This window comes from Ciona intestinalis, unplaced genomic scaffold, assembly GCF_000224145.3.
Source record: "Ciona intestinalis unplaced genomic scaffold, KH HT001117.1, whole genome shotgun sequence".
Taxonomy (NCBI): domain Eukaryota; kingdom Metazoa; phylum Chordata; class Ascidiacea; order Phlebobranchia; family Cionidae; genus Ciona; species Ciona intestinalis.
In genome coordinates this window covers 1-13,703 of record NW_004191438.1, presented here as the reverse complement: position 1 = coordinate 13,703, position 13,703 = coordinate 1, and the positions used below count along the sequence as shown (strand labels likewise).

At 33.1% G+C, this 13,703-nt stretch overlaps 2 protein-coding genes across 2 annotated transcripts in view; one reads left to right on the top strand and one right to left on the bottom strand.

The window, feature by feature from the left end:
• LOC100182374 (inositol hexakisphosphate kinase 1) overlaps positions 1-7,250 on the top strand; it is a 10,596-nt gene extending 3,346 nt beyond the window's left edge. Inside the window, exons 5-7 of the mRNA XM_002119388.4 lie at positions 1,908-2,074; positions 4,289-4,464; positions 6,480-7,250. Of these exons, the coding sequence (XP_002119424.1) occupies positions 1,908-2,074; positions 4,289-4,464; positions 6,480-6,986 (850 nt within the window). The 3' untranslated portion in view covers positions 6,987-7,250. The remainder of the gene's footprint in view (positions 1-1,907; positions 2,075-4,288; positions 4,465-6,479) is intronic.
• Positions 7,200-13,548, bottom strand: LOC100184742 (phosphoacetylglucosamine mutase). Its single transcript, XM_002119148.5, has 10 exons — positions 13,268-13,548; positions 12,761-12,945; positions 11,718-11,913; positions 11,300-11,486; positions 10,822-10,979; positions 10,396-10,578; positions 9,647-9,766; positions 9,219-9,341; positions 8,522-8,695; positions 7,200-7,714 (listed from the first exon to the last, which is right to left on the bottom strand). Exons 1-10 carry the CDS (start codon positions 13,478-13,480, stop codon positions 7,634-7,636), a joined length of 1,620 nt encoding a protein of 539 aa, XP_002119184.1. The 5' UTR covers positions 13,481-13,548; the 3' UTR covers positions 7,200-7,633.
• Between the last annotated feature and the right edge of the window lie 155 nt (positions 13,549-13,703).

Here is a 13,703-nt window from a genome sequence, read left to right as displayed (position 1 = left end):
CAGGCTTAATAATCAAAGGGACAATCGTTATTATGAAAAAAATAATCGATAAATTGCTACTATGTCTAATTAATTGACAGGTCAAGCATTCGGTATTATGATTCAAATAATACGCGTGTAAATTGCTAATATATCGTAATTAATTAACAGGTTAAACAATTGCTAATATGACACAGTCCACGTGTGAATGACTACCATTTTGTAACAAACCTTTTACCAGGCTAAGCGACGCATTGTTTGCTCAGCAGCAATATTGTTTGTTTATCTGAATATAGGCTTTCTAGAAAGATGCATATTGTAGTGTGTCATAAAATAAAATATAAATAACATCTTTCCAGCCCGTTTTTACTAGAATTTTTTATGAGGCTAAATATATATTTTAACCAAAAACGTTACGAAAATATGTATAAATTTTCTGAGAGAAGTGTTCTAACACTAAAATACCCCCTCTAGATCCGCCGCTGGGCGCTGGTTACCAATATCATACACGTTATACTTACAGACAATCTATATAACTGCTAGATTTTGGCAATGTTACACCTAGCTGTTAAGTATGCCAGCAGTGGTTAAATGGTCAGGTATACATCTTGAAACCGGAGATCCTGGTTGTAAAGCATAAGTGTAATATTTTTTTTATTATTTTTAACAAAATCTGGAGTGACATTGTTGAAATACAGTTGCACTCCTATTCGGTAAATAAATGAACCTCATTAATTAATGTGGTGAATATACTTTCGCTGTGCTTGTTTGTTTGGGCATTTTACAGCGGCAAAAACATAATGTTCCCCCTGTTTTATGGGTGTTATGCCACCTCATGCACCCATCACCGTATGCCTATGTATGTAAGATTGCTGTAGATTGTAGTGAAGTGGTAGTATTAGTTTCTTTTCCGAAGAAGGACTACCCGCCTACCTAATGTGTATTACCAAACTAACTAATCAATTCTTTGTTTAATGCAGAAAATCAGCAATCTAATAGTGAATTACTCCATTAAAACACTTATATTCTTCATTAAAATGGATCAATAAATTCCATTACATCAATTTGAAAACATTAATGTACTAATGCTCTATACTACACTATTATGGGAAAACATATGTTAAATCTTTTTTTATTAAAACCACCATGTAAACTAAAAAGCAGTTTGTCAGTAAAAATGATTTTACCTTTTTTCCTTAGAATTTTCGAAACAATATATTTTAACCTGATGTAGTCGTTAATATGCTGTTATAATTCATATAAACCTAGGGAACTGTTGTTAAACTACTTGTTTTTTCTTTTAATGTAATACTATCTGGGGGCAAAATAAAAGGTTACATTAGAGACAGTTCAGCTAGGTTTTGTATCGGTAATATGAGTCTGGAAAATCTTGATTGGGAGATCAATTTCCTGGCTGTGACACTGTATAGGTTCTGCAAACAACAAAATTGTAATGTTTTTAATATTTTGGTGGTGCAATGCTAAAATGCAGTTATTTGCACTTAGTTGTTAACATAGGGAACTTCATTGGTTAATAAGGATAATGTAGACTATTATGTAATTCCTATACACTTTGGCTGTATTTGTTTGTACAGATCCAACTATTTTACCCTTAAAACTTTGGTGCTAAAACATATGTTGTCATCCATTTAGAGTGTAACGTTTCTTTTACCCAAACGTTGTTTATTTTTCTGTTTTATCGATAATTGCGTTTTAACAACTGTTGTTGTACTGTTAATACTCGTATTTTCACTCTTGTTTACTTTACCAATCTTCGTTATCGTGGCTAATGAGACAAAATAAATTTCATTTATTTATTCATTTTTCGAAACCAGGGCTGACATATCCTCCTAGGAACCCTTAATGTTATTATGTTATAAATACAAACAACATGTACAATTAAATAAATTAAATTAAACTTTTTTTAGGATACGCCTCCGTAGAACAGGTAGCATGTACGTTGACGGGCAATATCACAGACACAACTCAGATGGTGAAGATGGTAACATGGGACTTTGTATAAACCCTTGGATATTTAAAGTACACAAGGAAGGATTGTTACGGCATCTACAAAGCAAGCACAAAGTTATTCAAAGTGAGTTTGTGTTTTGAAAGGCCAGTTACATAAATCTGAATTCATATTTTTAACTGTTTTTTATTTTTTTTTTTTTTTGTTGACAAATTAAATCAACTGTTGTTAATAATTATCAGCTATACGTAGAAACAAATATAAAAATACAAAAAAAAACATTCGTGGTAACTCAAAGCTGGCAGGAGATGTATGAAAAAACACCACTGTGTTATAACGACTGTTGTTTTCTGACCACGTGAGAATAAAGCAAGTTTCATTCATTCATTATGTAAACAGATTATCAAATCCATTGGTTTTGGGGTTATCTGTTTTAAAGTTATGTTAAATTAAATATGTCTGTTTCCGTAAAACAAGAGTTTAATTAAAGTTTGGTTTCATTTATATACTTTAATAAATGAAACTAGATTGCTTCTAAATTGTCGTTGCAGAATTATAACAAATTTTCTTATGGGCTTATTATTCAGCAGTATTAATGTAAAAATTCAGCAGTTTTAATATTTCTTAAAAGCTTGTTATTAAAAGCAGTTTCAATGTAAAAATGGTTTTGCAGCAATTCTTTACAGCGGTCTGTTTTGTGTTACATACCTAACAAAAGGCGTGCCTGACAACCAGCATTATCATGCACTTAACCATGGCTTCTAATATAACAAATTACTCTTTAACAAACACCCAGCCCTGAAGACTATATTTCACCCTTACAGAACTGTCACTTAAGTCAATTTGAACAGTATTTCACTTTTATAAAACTTTCAATCAAGCCAATTATATCATTTTTATAGAACTGAACCTAGCCAATTTAAGCAGTATTTCACTTTTATAGAACTGTCATTTGTGCCAATTTAAGCATAACAAACTAGGTTCAAAAAGTCAACCATAGTATTGTTAATGCATTATCAATAAAAATACATAAATTTTGGTCATACCTTAAATTATAAATGTCATTTTGGGTTCTACATAATGTAATATAATATGCGTTGTAGACTTTGTAGTGGTACTTTGTTTTAAAAATCTTATTTTTTGACACTAACTTTTTTTACAAAAAGTTCAAATAAATCTTGTTTTTAACCTGTTTTAAGATTTGTTAAAAAGTGGTTTCTGTAAACACAGCAGAAAAATTTGTCGCTCAAATTAGGCAGCACAAATTAATAAAGCATTAAATTTAGTAGGCTACACAACAATACATAGGCTATACATATATATATAGCGTTCCAGGTCCAGCATTTGTAACTTGTATTAACCATTATTGTATCAGTGGACTTAATGGCTTAATGTGGATTAACACTTTGTTTATTTGTCATTAAGTTATTTACGACCCTCTTCACAATACATGTGAATTAATGTCAGAATTGATCTTTACAAAATTACGCTATTTACTAATGCTGGTTCCACTAGTAAACATCGTTAGGTAAGGTTTTGATATGCTAGAATTAAAATGCATATTGTAATTTCATTCTATACACTTTTTTATATTTCTGCAAATATAATCTTCAAACTGGAGCAATTGTAGATTAGACAAAGCTAGTCGTGATTAAATTTAAGATAAAAAGATTAATCTTAAATTGAGGTAAATTAAATTGTTTAAAAAGTGAACCGGAAATGACCATAAAATAATAATCTAACTGGTCCCTGGGTGACTATTGTTTTTAACTTGTTTATGATATTTTAAGTTAAACTAACGTGTATGCATAATCTCTATTTATTTTGACTTTTTTTTTGTTTTTAAGAAAATCTAAGCTCTGGTCCTGGTGTGACATTGTTAAAATACTGATAAATCTATAGTTGTCAGCTTGTCAAACAATAGCAACCTCATCAATTATTGTGTTGAATGAAATATATTCTGGTACTTAATAGTAGCAAACTTATTGATTTTTGCTTGTTTGTATGTACAATGGGAAAGTTTTAGGTGTAAAAGTGCGATTATAAACATATGATATCACGTCAAAAGTTGGGGTAATATGTCACCTTAGACAACCCTAATGTTATGCCCATGACAAGGACCCCCAACATTGTGACTATAACCATACATAAGCAATGGCGCAGCCAGAAAAAAAAAAGGTTTGATTTATATAAAAAAAACTTTTTTAGGGGGGTGGGCAATTTCTGAAACCCCCTAGCTGCGCCACTGCTTATAAGACAAACCTAACATACCTAATTTTAGAAAAGTTGCACTTTAATTTTGTAACACATTATAATTTCATGCTGCTGTTCCACACACAGAGTGCATACTACTTGAAAACGTAGCATCTCAGTTCCGCAAACCTTGTGTTCTTGACCTAAAGATGGGAACTCGTATACACGGCGATTTTGATGACGAAGAAAAAAGGTTAAGGCACGAGAAAAAATGTGCGGCGACCACCACAAAAAAACTCGGCATCAGACTATCTGGAATGCAGGTACGCGATGTGGTGAAATTGTTCTTGTATTTTAATGTATATATATATATATAGTAGGATGGGAGAAGAATGAAGATCGGACACCTTTTTCATTTAATTTTTTGTCCTTTATGCTAGTAAACAAAGAACATTCAAAGAATTATAAAACCTAGTATCCTCATGACTCTGATAGCGTGTTGTTAATTGTTTAAAACAGTCTCATCATAAGTTAACAATGCTTTTTACTAAAAAAAAGCATTTTTTTAAACTTTAAATTGTTATATTGTGGCTAGCAGTAGTAGCAGGACAGAACTATAGCAGTATAAGTATAATGGGTATAACGCATATTATTACCTAAATTATCAGGTATGATACCTATTGTGAGTAAGAACTAAGAAGCACAAAGTCTAAATCTATTTGTGCTCAACCTAAGTATAATGCAGTTTAAGTACACTGATGTTTGCTGTATCATGACTTTTCAGTTTGTGTGGCTTTAATAAGTCATATTTTGCTCAACCTAAGTATAATGCAGTTTAAGTACACTGATGTTTGCTGTATCATGACTTTTCAGTTTGTGTGGCTTTAATAAGTCATATTTATTGGAAATGCAATAATTAACATTAACTAACTGTCAAACAAAACTAGTCATTTGGTCAACAAAAGTCCTCACACAAAAGTATGCCCCATATTAACATTCTATTTTAATGGCGTTAGTTCATTTATTTTAACTTCCTATCTACTTCAAGATGTTTGTTTTACACAACGTCACATTTTGTGTAAGTAGTGACCGATTTTAAATTAGTAAATTATTTTTAACAATTGTAGGTTCATGTATTTAAATTTAGAGTGAACTCATATGCCGTTGGTAAAGTAACTCACAGTCCAAAGTTTTTAATGCAGAATAGAACACTTTTTATATAGCATATTTGATATTTTATTATATATATATATATATATGTATTATACATTTTTTATATAAAAAATATTTTTATATATATTTTTATAGTTTTTTGTTATATAACTTGACTAAAGCTAAAGGAAACAAATTCTAAAGCTCTTCAAATTTTTTTGGGGACTTCCATGTTTAAGTAAAACGAACATTAAAGTCTTGAAACCTGTTTTTCAAAAGTGTTTGGCATTTGTTTTTGTGAGGTTACTGTTACTGGCTAGCGTTAATTATAATGCTTTTGGTTAAGACTTACCACGGTATTATGACACTTGACTTGACAGAATAGGTGTAAAGTGTAATGCATGTATGTCCTATTGACCTCATAGTGTTACAGTACACTATACTACAATACATCATTGTAAATATATGACAATTGGTGTGCGTGGACAACGTGGTGACGCCAAAAATAGCATTCAGTCTTTAATACTGGATGTATATATTTTATAGGGGCGTATTACATTTACAATAACATGTGTAATTTCTGACACAATGTAAGGTAAAAATGATGGGACAGCATACGTGTAATGTGCAATACATGTGTGTCTTATTGACCTCACAGTATTACACTGCACTACAATAAATCATCTGACACTTAATGTACGTGGTGACACTAACAAATGCGTTAATACATGATGAAGGGGTATTACATTTACCATAACATGTGTTTCTAACAGAATGTAATGTGAAAAGAGGGAAAATTACTCAAGTATGGTTGGCCCCACTTAACAAAGATATTGTTAAGAGCTATTGTACATTTAAATTATGATTGTTTATAATTGGTATAAATTTGGTTTATAATTGGTATAAAATTAAACAATATCAACAGTGCGTATGATTAAACTCATTTAATGCTAGGTAATAACTGATCACCATAAACTACAATGTGTTATCAACAGAATGTTGCTTTAGTCTATTAAACCATTTAAAAACAACATATTAAAAAGCGAATTTTAGGGGGAAATGGATAGATTTTTTTTAAAGCTGTTTCGTATTTATAAACTTTGGTGGTACCTTTACATTTGGCATCTTTATCTATTTATAAATTTTTATTGGTATGACTCTTTAAACCAGCCTTTGTATATTTCAGATATTTGATGCAAGTACTGGCAGCTTCCTTTGTCGAGATAAATACTTTGGTCGAAAATTAGACAGAGCGGGCCTTCGCGGCTTACTGCGGCAATTTTTTTATGACGGTTGTCGTTTAAGGCGTGACCTCATTCGTCCCATATTGTCACGACTCCAGTTAATCCTAGAGAGTCTTGGTAGGCTCCGGTCATATCGCTTTTATTCTAGCTCTTTGCTTATTATGTACGATGGAGAAACTTTAGAAAGCACTTCCCACATTCCCGCTGCTCCACTCAGCGAACAGAACAACATTTCCCCGCACCCAACGCCGGCAGAAGAACGATCGCACCTCGAAATTGACCCTGGCGTGCAGTTTGATGTTCGTATGATTGATTTTGCGAAGTCAACGCACCAAGAAATGGACCGATCAGTCATACACGATGGTCCAGACCATGGGTATATATTTGGGCTTACAAATCTGATTGCACTTCTTCAGGACATTTCTAAAAGTGACGACTCCAGCTACTAAAACCGACCAAAACACGGAATCCTTTGATTCCAATTGCTTAATATAGTCAGGTATTTCCAGTGCAAGCTTTTTGTATTCCTCCATGTTTTTAGCTAGGTAATACAGGTCTAGTGTACAAGCTTTTTATTTTATTCAAGATTTCTCTTCCACTTACGCTTGGTTGCTGTCGGACCAACTATGTTCCTCATTCTATTTAAAAATTTTCAGTAAGCATTTTTTCTGTACTGTTTAATTAATAAATCTCAAATTTGAGGGATTTCTGAACCAGAACCAAAAAAATCAACAAAATGACAAATATTAATATGTAATGCCAATTTACAAAAAGTTTACATGATTTTAAAATTGCACGAATTAAAACCAAGCCGTAATAACACATGAAAGGCAGGTCTATATAAAGCTTAATAATACGACAATGATTTGAAGCCTATATTTACTACAATTGCCGCTGCATTTTTGGCAAGGTGCATTTCGATTTACAGTGAGTATACAGAATTACAAACACTTTCCAATTGGAGACTGCAGTAAAAACAGCTAATTCAATATATGCACATATGCAGTGCGAATAAATGGTAGTTTAAAAGAGCATCTGCTTTCAATATATAGTTGTTTGATGTAAATTCATATGAAGTTTAAACATGCTGCATTATCTACTGTGGTTTTTCACCTACACCTCCAGCGAGCTCATACACCAGCAGGCTTACTCGCTTGGCCAGTTTGTCTGTATTCTCCTATGCATTTAAGTACAATGATTAACTTAATTTGTAATACTATGTTAAGGGAAGATCTACATCCATTACTATTAAAGCCTAGGCTTTAAAACTGGTAAGGTACAGCACCCTGGATGCTGGGGTAATGGTCAAACCTTGGCCTTCCTAAATCCTAGGACCCATAGCATGCAATGCCGTGGGACCTCGCCCATATAGAATAGAATATTATATTATAGCAAAATTACTTAAAGGAATGTTAAAAATAAATCTTTTTTTAAGTGCGTCTACAGGTTTTTTTATATAGTGTGTGTCTAAAGAGTCTTTACAGTTCGCGTGTGTGTGTGATATTTATTTTAAATTTAAAACTGGTGTTCCAACTCCTATATTATAACTTGTCGCTGCTACCATTGTGGGCAAGACACTTAACGACAATTGCTCCAACCCAGGATTCCCTTGAGGGTTGTCTAAATTGTCAGCCATACAAAAAAGCCCACAAAGTTATATTGGTAAGCTGACACAAAGTGTATAAAACAGAGTGTTATAACGACTGTCGTTGCCCCGACACGCAAAGATAAAGCAAGTTACATTTATTCGACACACAAAGGATGGTTTTCTCGGCTAATGACTAGTCGGGCTCGGTTACTATTATTTTTTTTAGTCTAACAACTAAAATTTAGTCTGTTTTTTTTACATTTAGTCAGCCAACCAAGTTTCTGTGCATTGCTTATTACAAAAGTTAGTTGGTCAAAATCCACCGACTAAAAGGCAAAATCGAATTTAGGCGGCGACTAGTTAAGTCGGTAGCCGAGAACGCCACCCCAGTATTACCTGTGTATCACTCTCAGCGTATACACGAACCACATCTTCTGTACCAGATGGTCGAACGAAAGATCTTCCACAAGGATATTCTGCCACCACTTTATCAATAGCAGGTTGTAGTGCGGGTGGCTTTGTGACTTTGCGCTCAGCATCAGTTGTTTCAATGACTGTGCGGTCCGCCACCTACAACATTGGTTTTTAGGATTAAAATTGTTAAAATGCACCATTTGGTCCATAAGAATAAGGAACATTTTTGACTAATGTGGTGAATGCGGTCTACCTTTACTCTGCTCATTAGTTTATATCCAGTTATGCTCATTTTTGGGTACATATGTCATGGCGTCCAAAAAAATGCACATCTAAAGTTAAACCTTTTAGTTTTAACTTGCATTGCTAACTTTTGATATCCAGTAGGCAAAAACTTTTCGAATATTTTTTAAATATTCTATTTTTTTGTGTGTTTTTTAAACTTAAATGCTAGTTTTCCAAAATTAAGTAACTGACTTTTAATTATTGTCTCACAATTTACAAATGATTAAGCAGGAAAACAGTTACCTTCTTTAAATTACTCTATAGTCAAAAACAAAATGTAACAAACCAATCAGTTAAGTCTACAACCTTGTCTAAAACTTGAATCAAAGATGTCCTGGTTAAAGGGGCCCATTGACCTACTGTATTGCTTGCATAACCTAATTATTTTATTTACCTTCACTTTGGCTTGTCTGTTTGGTAACTCAGTATAAATGCACGACCAATCTCTTATGCTCCACCCCTTGTCTTGTAAGATTGCTTCTACAGCCAGTAAGTCACTCATAGCATCACCAACTGTCTGTTGGTAAATACGCAAAATTTAAATGAATGAATGTAATTTATTTACTCTTGTGTGGCAGAGCAATGATAGTTGTTATTATAACATAGATGTTTTGTTTCATACACCTCGTGCCCGCTTACAAGGTACTGGGTATGAACTTTGTGGGTGATTTTTTTTATGTAAGACTGACAATTTTAACAAGGCATTAGTACTCACTGGGTTGGGGCAATTGTCATTTAATGTATTTCAGTTTTATTTTCAGTTTATTATATTCGATTTTTAATGCAGGTTGCACTATTAAACATAAAAAAAATTCATAGAACCTGATTAACTACATCAAGAAAAGCAGTTAATTTATTTGCTGCAAGTTTCTGTTCCTGTAATTTTTCCTCGCTGGTTGCAGCAGACCTGATTTTGTTAAGGCAGTCATCTTTTACAGTCACCTGTTCAACATATATTGTAAACTAAAGGTATTTCAACAGTATATATAACTTAAATACAAATATAGGCGCCAAAGTTTAAATGCAAGGGAAGCAGGTGTACCCTGAAATTTTCGACATTGCATTAATCAGCAAACATTACAACCAATGAGATTGGTTCCGTGAACTGTGTTTAACTATTTCTGCATTTTAAAGTCTGGCGCATGTGGATACAGCAACATACATACAGTGAAATTTGCATTGTAATAACAAAAATTTTACAATAATACATATTATATATATTTTTAATTGTGTTAACCATTTTTTCCAGAAACTTAAAAACAAAAATTCTTCTATGTAATCTCCGTTTTTATAAGTTACATCCGTGCTTGTTTACCCAAGTTTGAATGTATGCTGTGTGTATTTGTATTAAGCATCAAGCACTCTGACAATGCTAATAAGAAAATGCTTTCTAGGTCTCAGTTAAGATAATGTATTTACACTAAATCTGAAGCACTTTTTCCCAACCTAAAACTAAAAACATTTTATAATTAATTTTAAATATTTTAGCCTGTTATAAAAAATACTCTAAAAATTCTTTTCAAATTTCTAGTTATTTGTACGAAAAAATTAGTAAATTAAAAAAATCTTACAGTGCCATGGCCATTTGCTTCAAAATAAACTCCTATGTCAAATGCTGTTGCTACTTTGTGCAGATGCTTTACACCAGTTTGTGCACAAGCCACTTCTATATTCTCTTCCGTGCTTATATAATTAGTGGAGCTGCCGTTAGCATATGCAGTTTGAACAACTCCCAATCTTACGTTGATGTCTGCCTGAATTAAACAGAAAAACATTTATTTTGTGGGTGGGGAAGATGGGACACCTTTAGTACATAATACCAAATATCCTGATCGTGTTTTAAACCATTCATGGGAGTTGTAGGGATATGTTTTCATAATACTTTGAAAGTTCTTTGTTTACTACCAAATGAGATGAGAAAACAGAATGAAAGGTTTCCCATGTTCCCCACCCTACTATATGTTTTGTAAAACTAGAAAACAATCTATGTATCTTACCTTGTTTAAAAGCTCTTTTATATACACAGCAAACAAGGCAGCAATTTTATCTCCATCGAGTAAAACAAAGTTGCAATCGCTGTCCAGCGTATAGTAGACCAAGCGGTCTGCATCACCGTCAAATGAGGCATAACGATGGTCTGGCTCCATGTTTAGACCTTTTAAAATAAAATAAAATCGTTTGGATGTAACAGCCACGCTTTTAAACTGACACTCTCCCACACTTTTATCCATTGCGCGTTTACCAATAAACTCTAATTAGAGGCGCCAAACTTTTTAAAAAGCAGGAGTGGTAGGAACAGTTAGACTTTTCGGTGAAACAAATCTAATTATTGGTTGTAATGTTTACTGAATAATATAGCTTAAATTTTTCAGGGTAGACCTGCCTACCCTGCCACCCCAGGTTTTGTGCCTTTAAGTATAATGAATAAATTAATGTTCATTCATTCATTTATCAAGTATAATATCCATCACTTACCCACTGGAGCTCTTTGCTGCACTTTCACATAATCTGCACCACAGTTTTCATTCAGCTTCCCGGACTGCCCATTATTATGCACCACAATATCAATTATATTGACACCTATGTGTTCTGCCAGTTTCACAAGCTTTGGCGCTCCAACACCATTTGCACAGTCCACTGTCACACTTGACCCAACTGGTTTCTTGGTTAAATAAGATAAGTTTTAAAAGAAAATCCCTTCCTTTTGGTCATAAAACAAAATAAAAATATGTAAAAATTACTCATAAATTGGAAGATTTTTTCACCTTTTTGTTACAAAACAAACTGTCAATAGAAATATTAAAAAATTACTCCCAAATTTTTATTTCAGAATTAGTCCTAAATTTTATTAAATTGAACAAAATCTTAATGAAATAAATTAAAAAGGACCAACCTCATTTAGTAAAGCTTTAAAAGCATTAGCGTAATGCTGATAGTACTGTTCTTCATTAACATTGTGGTTGCCACCATTATAGCAAGCAACAATGTGGTGCAGCTGAGGTGTTGTAAGCAGTCCATAGTTCGTACATGTAGCACCTAAGGCCGTGGCTCCATCAAGGACAGCTTGGCTTAATGCTAAGCTTGAAGGTCTAATGAAAACACATTGGAATTATATATATATATAGTAGGGTGGGGAAAAATGGGAAACCTTTTTATTTTCTTGTCCTATTTGGTAGTAAACAAAGAACATTCAATAACAGTATCATCAGCACTTCCATAGACCATTATTAATTGTTTAAAACACGATCAGAATATTTGAACAATATGTGCTCTAAATCACAACCGATTGCCGATATATCAGCTGCATTTTTGGTGATTTACCGATTATCGAGAAGCGAATAAAATGGCCAATATTAACCAGATGGCTAGCAACGCGCATATGTCAGAATTAAGAGCAATGACTTGTTCTTAAACATAAACTTATCTGTATACCTAATTTAACTTGTTTTTACCAAGTTAACCCGATGTTTTAAACTGTTTGTCAGGCGTGTCTAACTTGGAGGTTACTTTAGGTTACTTAGAGAGTCAACACGATACACAAACAAACCATGTTAGCTGATGAATGTTTGTTTAATAAGGAGATGGTAAAATTATTTAAAAAATATCACAAATTAACTAATTAGCTGCATTTACTTTGGTGTCAAATGTCAAATATGGATCGGCAAGATAGACAGGACAACCCTGAATTTTTCTACTCAGCTAATGTAATCAGTAAATATTAAACAATAAAACCAAGAGGGTAAAAAACTTTTGACAGTATTATTTGCATAAATAGCCTATCCTTCGCTTTTATAAAATTTATTACATATGGATGTTAAGTAGGCTATATCCTATATGTAATATACAAAAACACTAGTTTAAATAAATGATTCAACCCTACTATAGGCGCCTCTTTTGTATTATACCATACAAACCCATGGCAGCAAAAAATCCTACCTCGTGTCTCTTGCAATAAACACTGACGCTTCATTAGATAGTTGAATATTTTGTGAATCCACAATTTTTTTCATTTCCTTTATAAGTTCATCATTGGTGACATTGGCCAAGGACGTTGCAAGTTCTTCCCAACTTTGGGTAAGCATTTCACCATGAGGGTCAATCAGTTTAACACCATTGTCATGCTAAAATATAAATAAACAGTTTTTAGACTTTGGTACAGGTCCTACTGGCTGTGAAATGAATTGGCTTAGAACAAATTATGAATGAATGATACTTGTATCCTTGCATGGCCCGAAAACAACAGTCATACATCCTGTGTCAGATTTTTTCGTTTTTTTTTATGTATGGCTAATAATTCAATAAACCACTTGGTTGAAGCAATTTCCATGAAATATCATGCCAAACACACATATGCAAAATGGTAGCAGCGACGAACCTTGAACCCATTACCTCTGTGTTAGAGGCAGACATGCCAACCAAATCTGTTAAGATATTACCAATTACCTCTGGGTTATGGGAAGCAGTGACCATAACTCCAATAGTTGCTTTCATTAATTTTGATCGTAATACTGCTAACATTCCCATACGGAAGAACACGTGATCCATTCCAGAGGCATTACCTCTAAAACCAGCGGTCCCATACGACATTTGATGGCCTTTCGGTTTAGCATGGACTTCAGCTAGCTTTAAGATCGGTATCTCGTTCAAGGTAGCCATTTGTAAGTTCTTATTTAATTAGCTACTTGTTCTGAATAGAATTTACCGACCTTATTATATAAAATGTACTTAAATACATGGCACACCGAAAAGCAGTAAAACGCCGCAGTTCAAACATTTAATGTTATGTAAAAACATGAATTATACCAGTTAAAGTACAGATTCAAACTGTATTATAGGTATAGTAAACAAAAACTGCTGAGATTACTTAACATTTACGTTT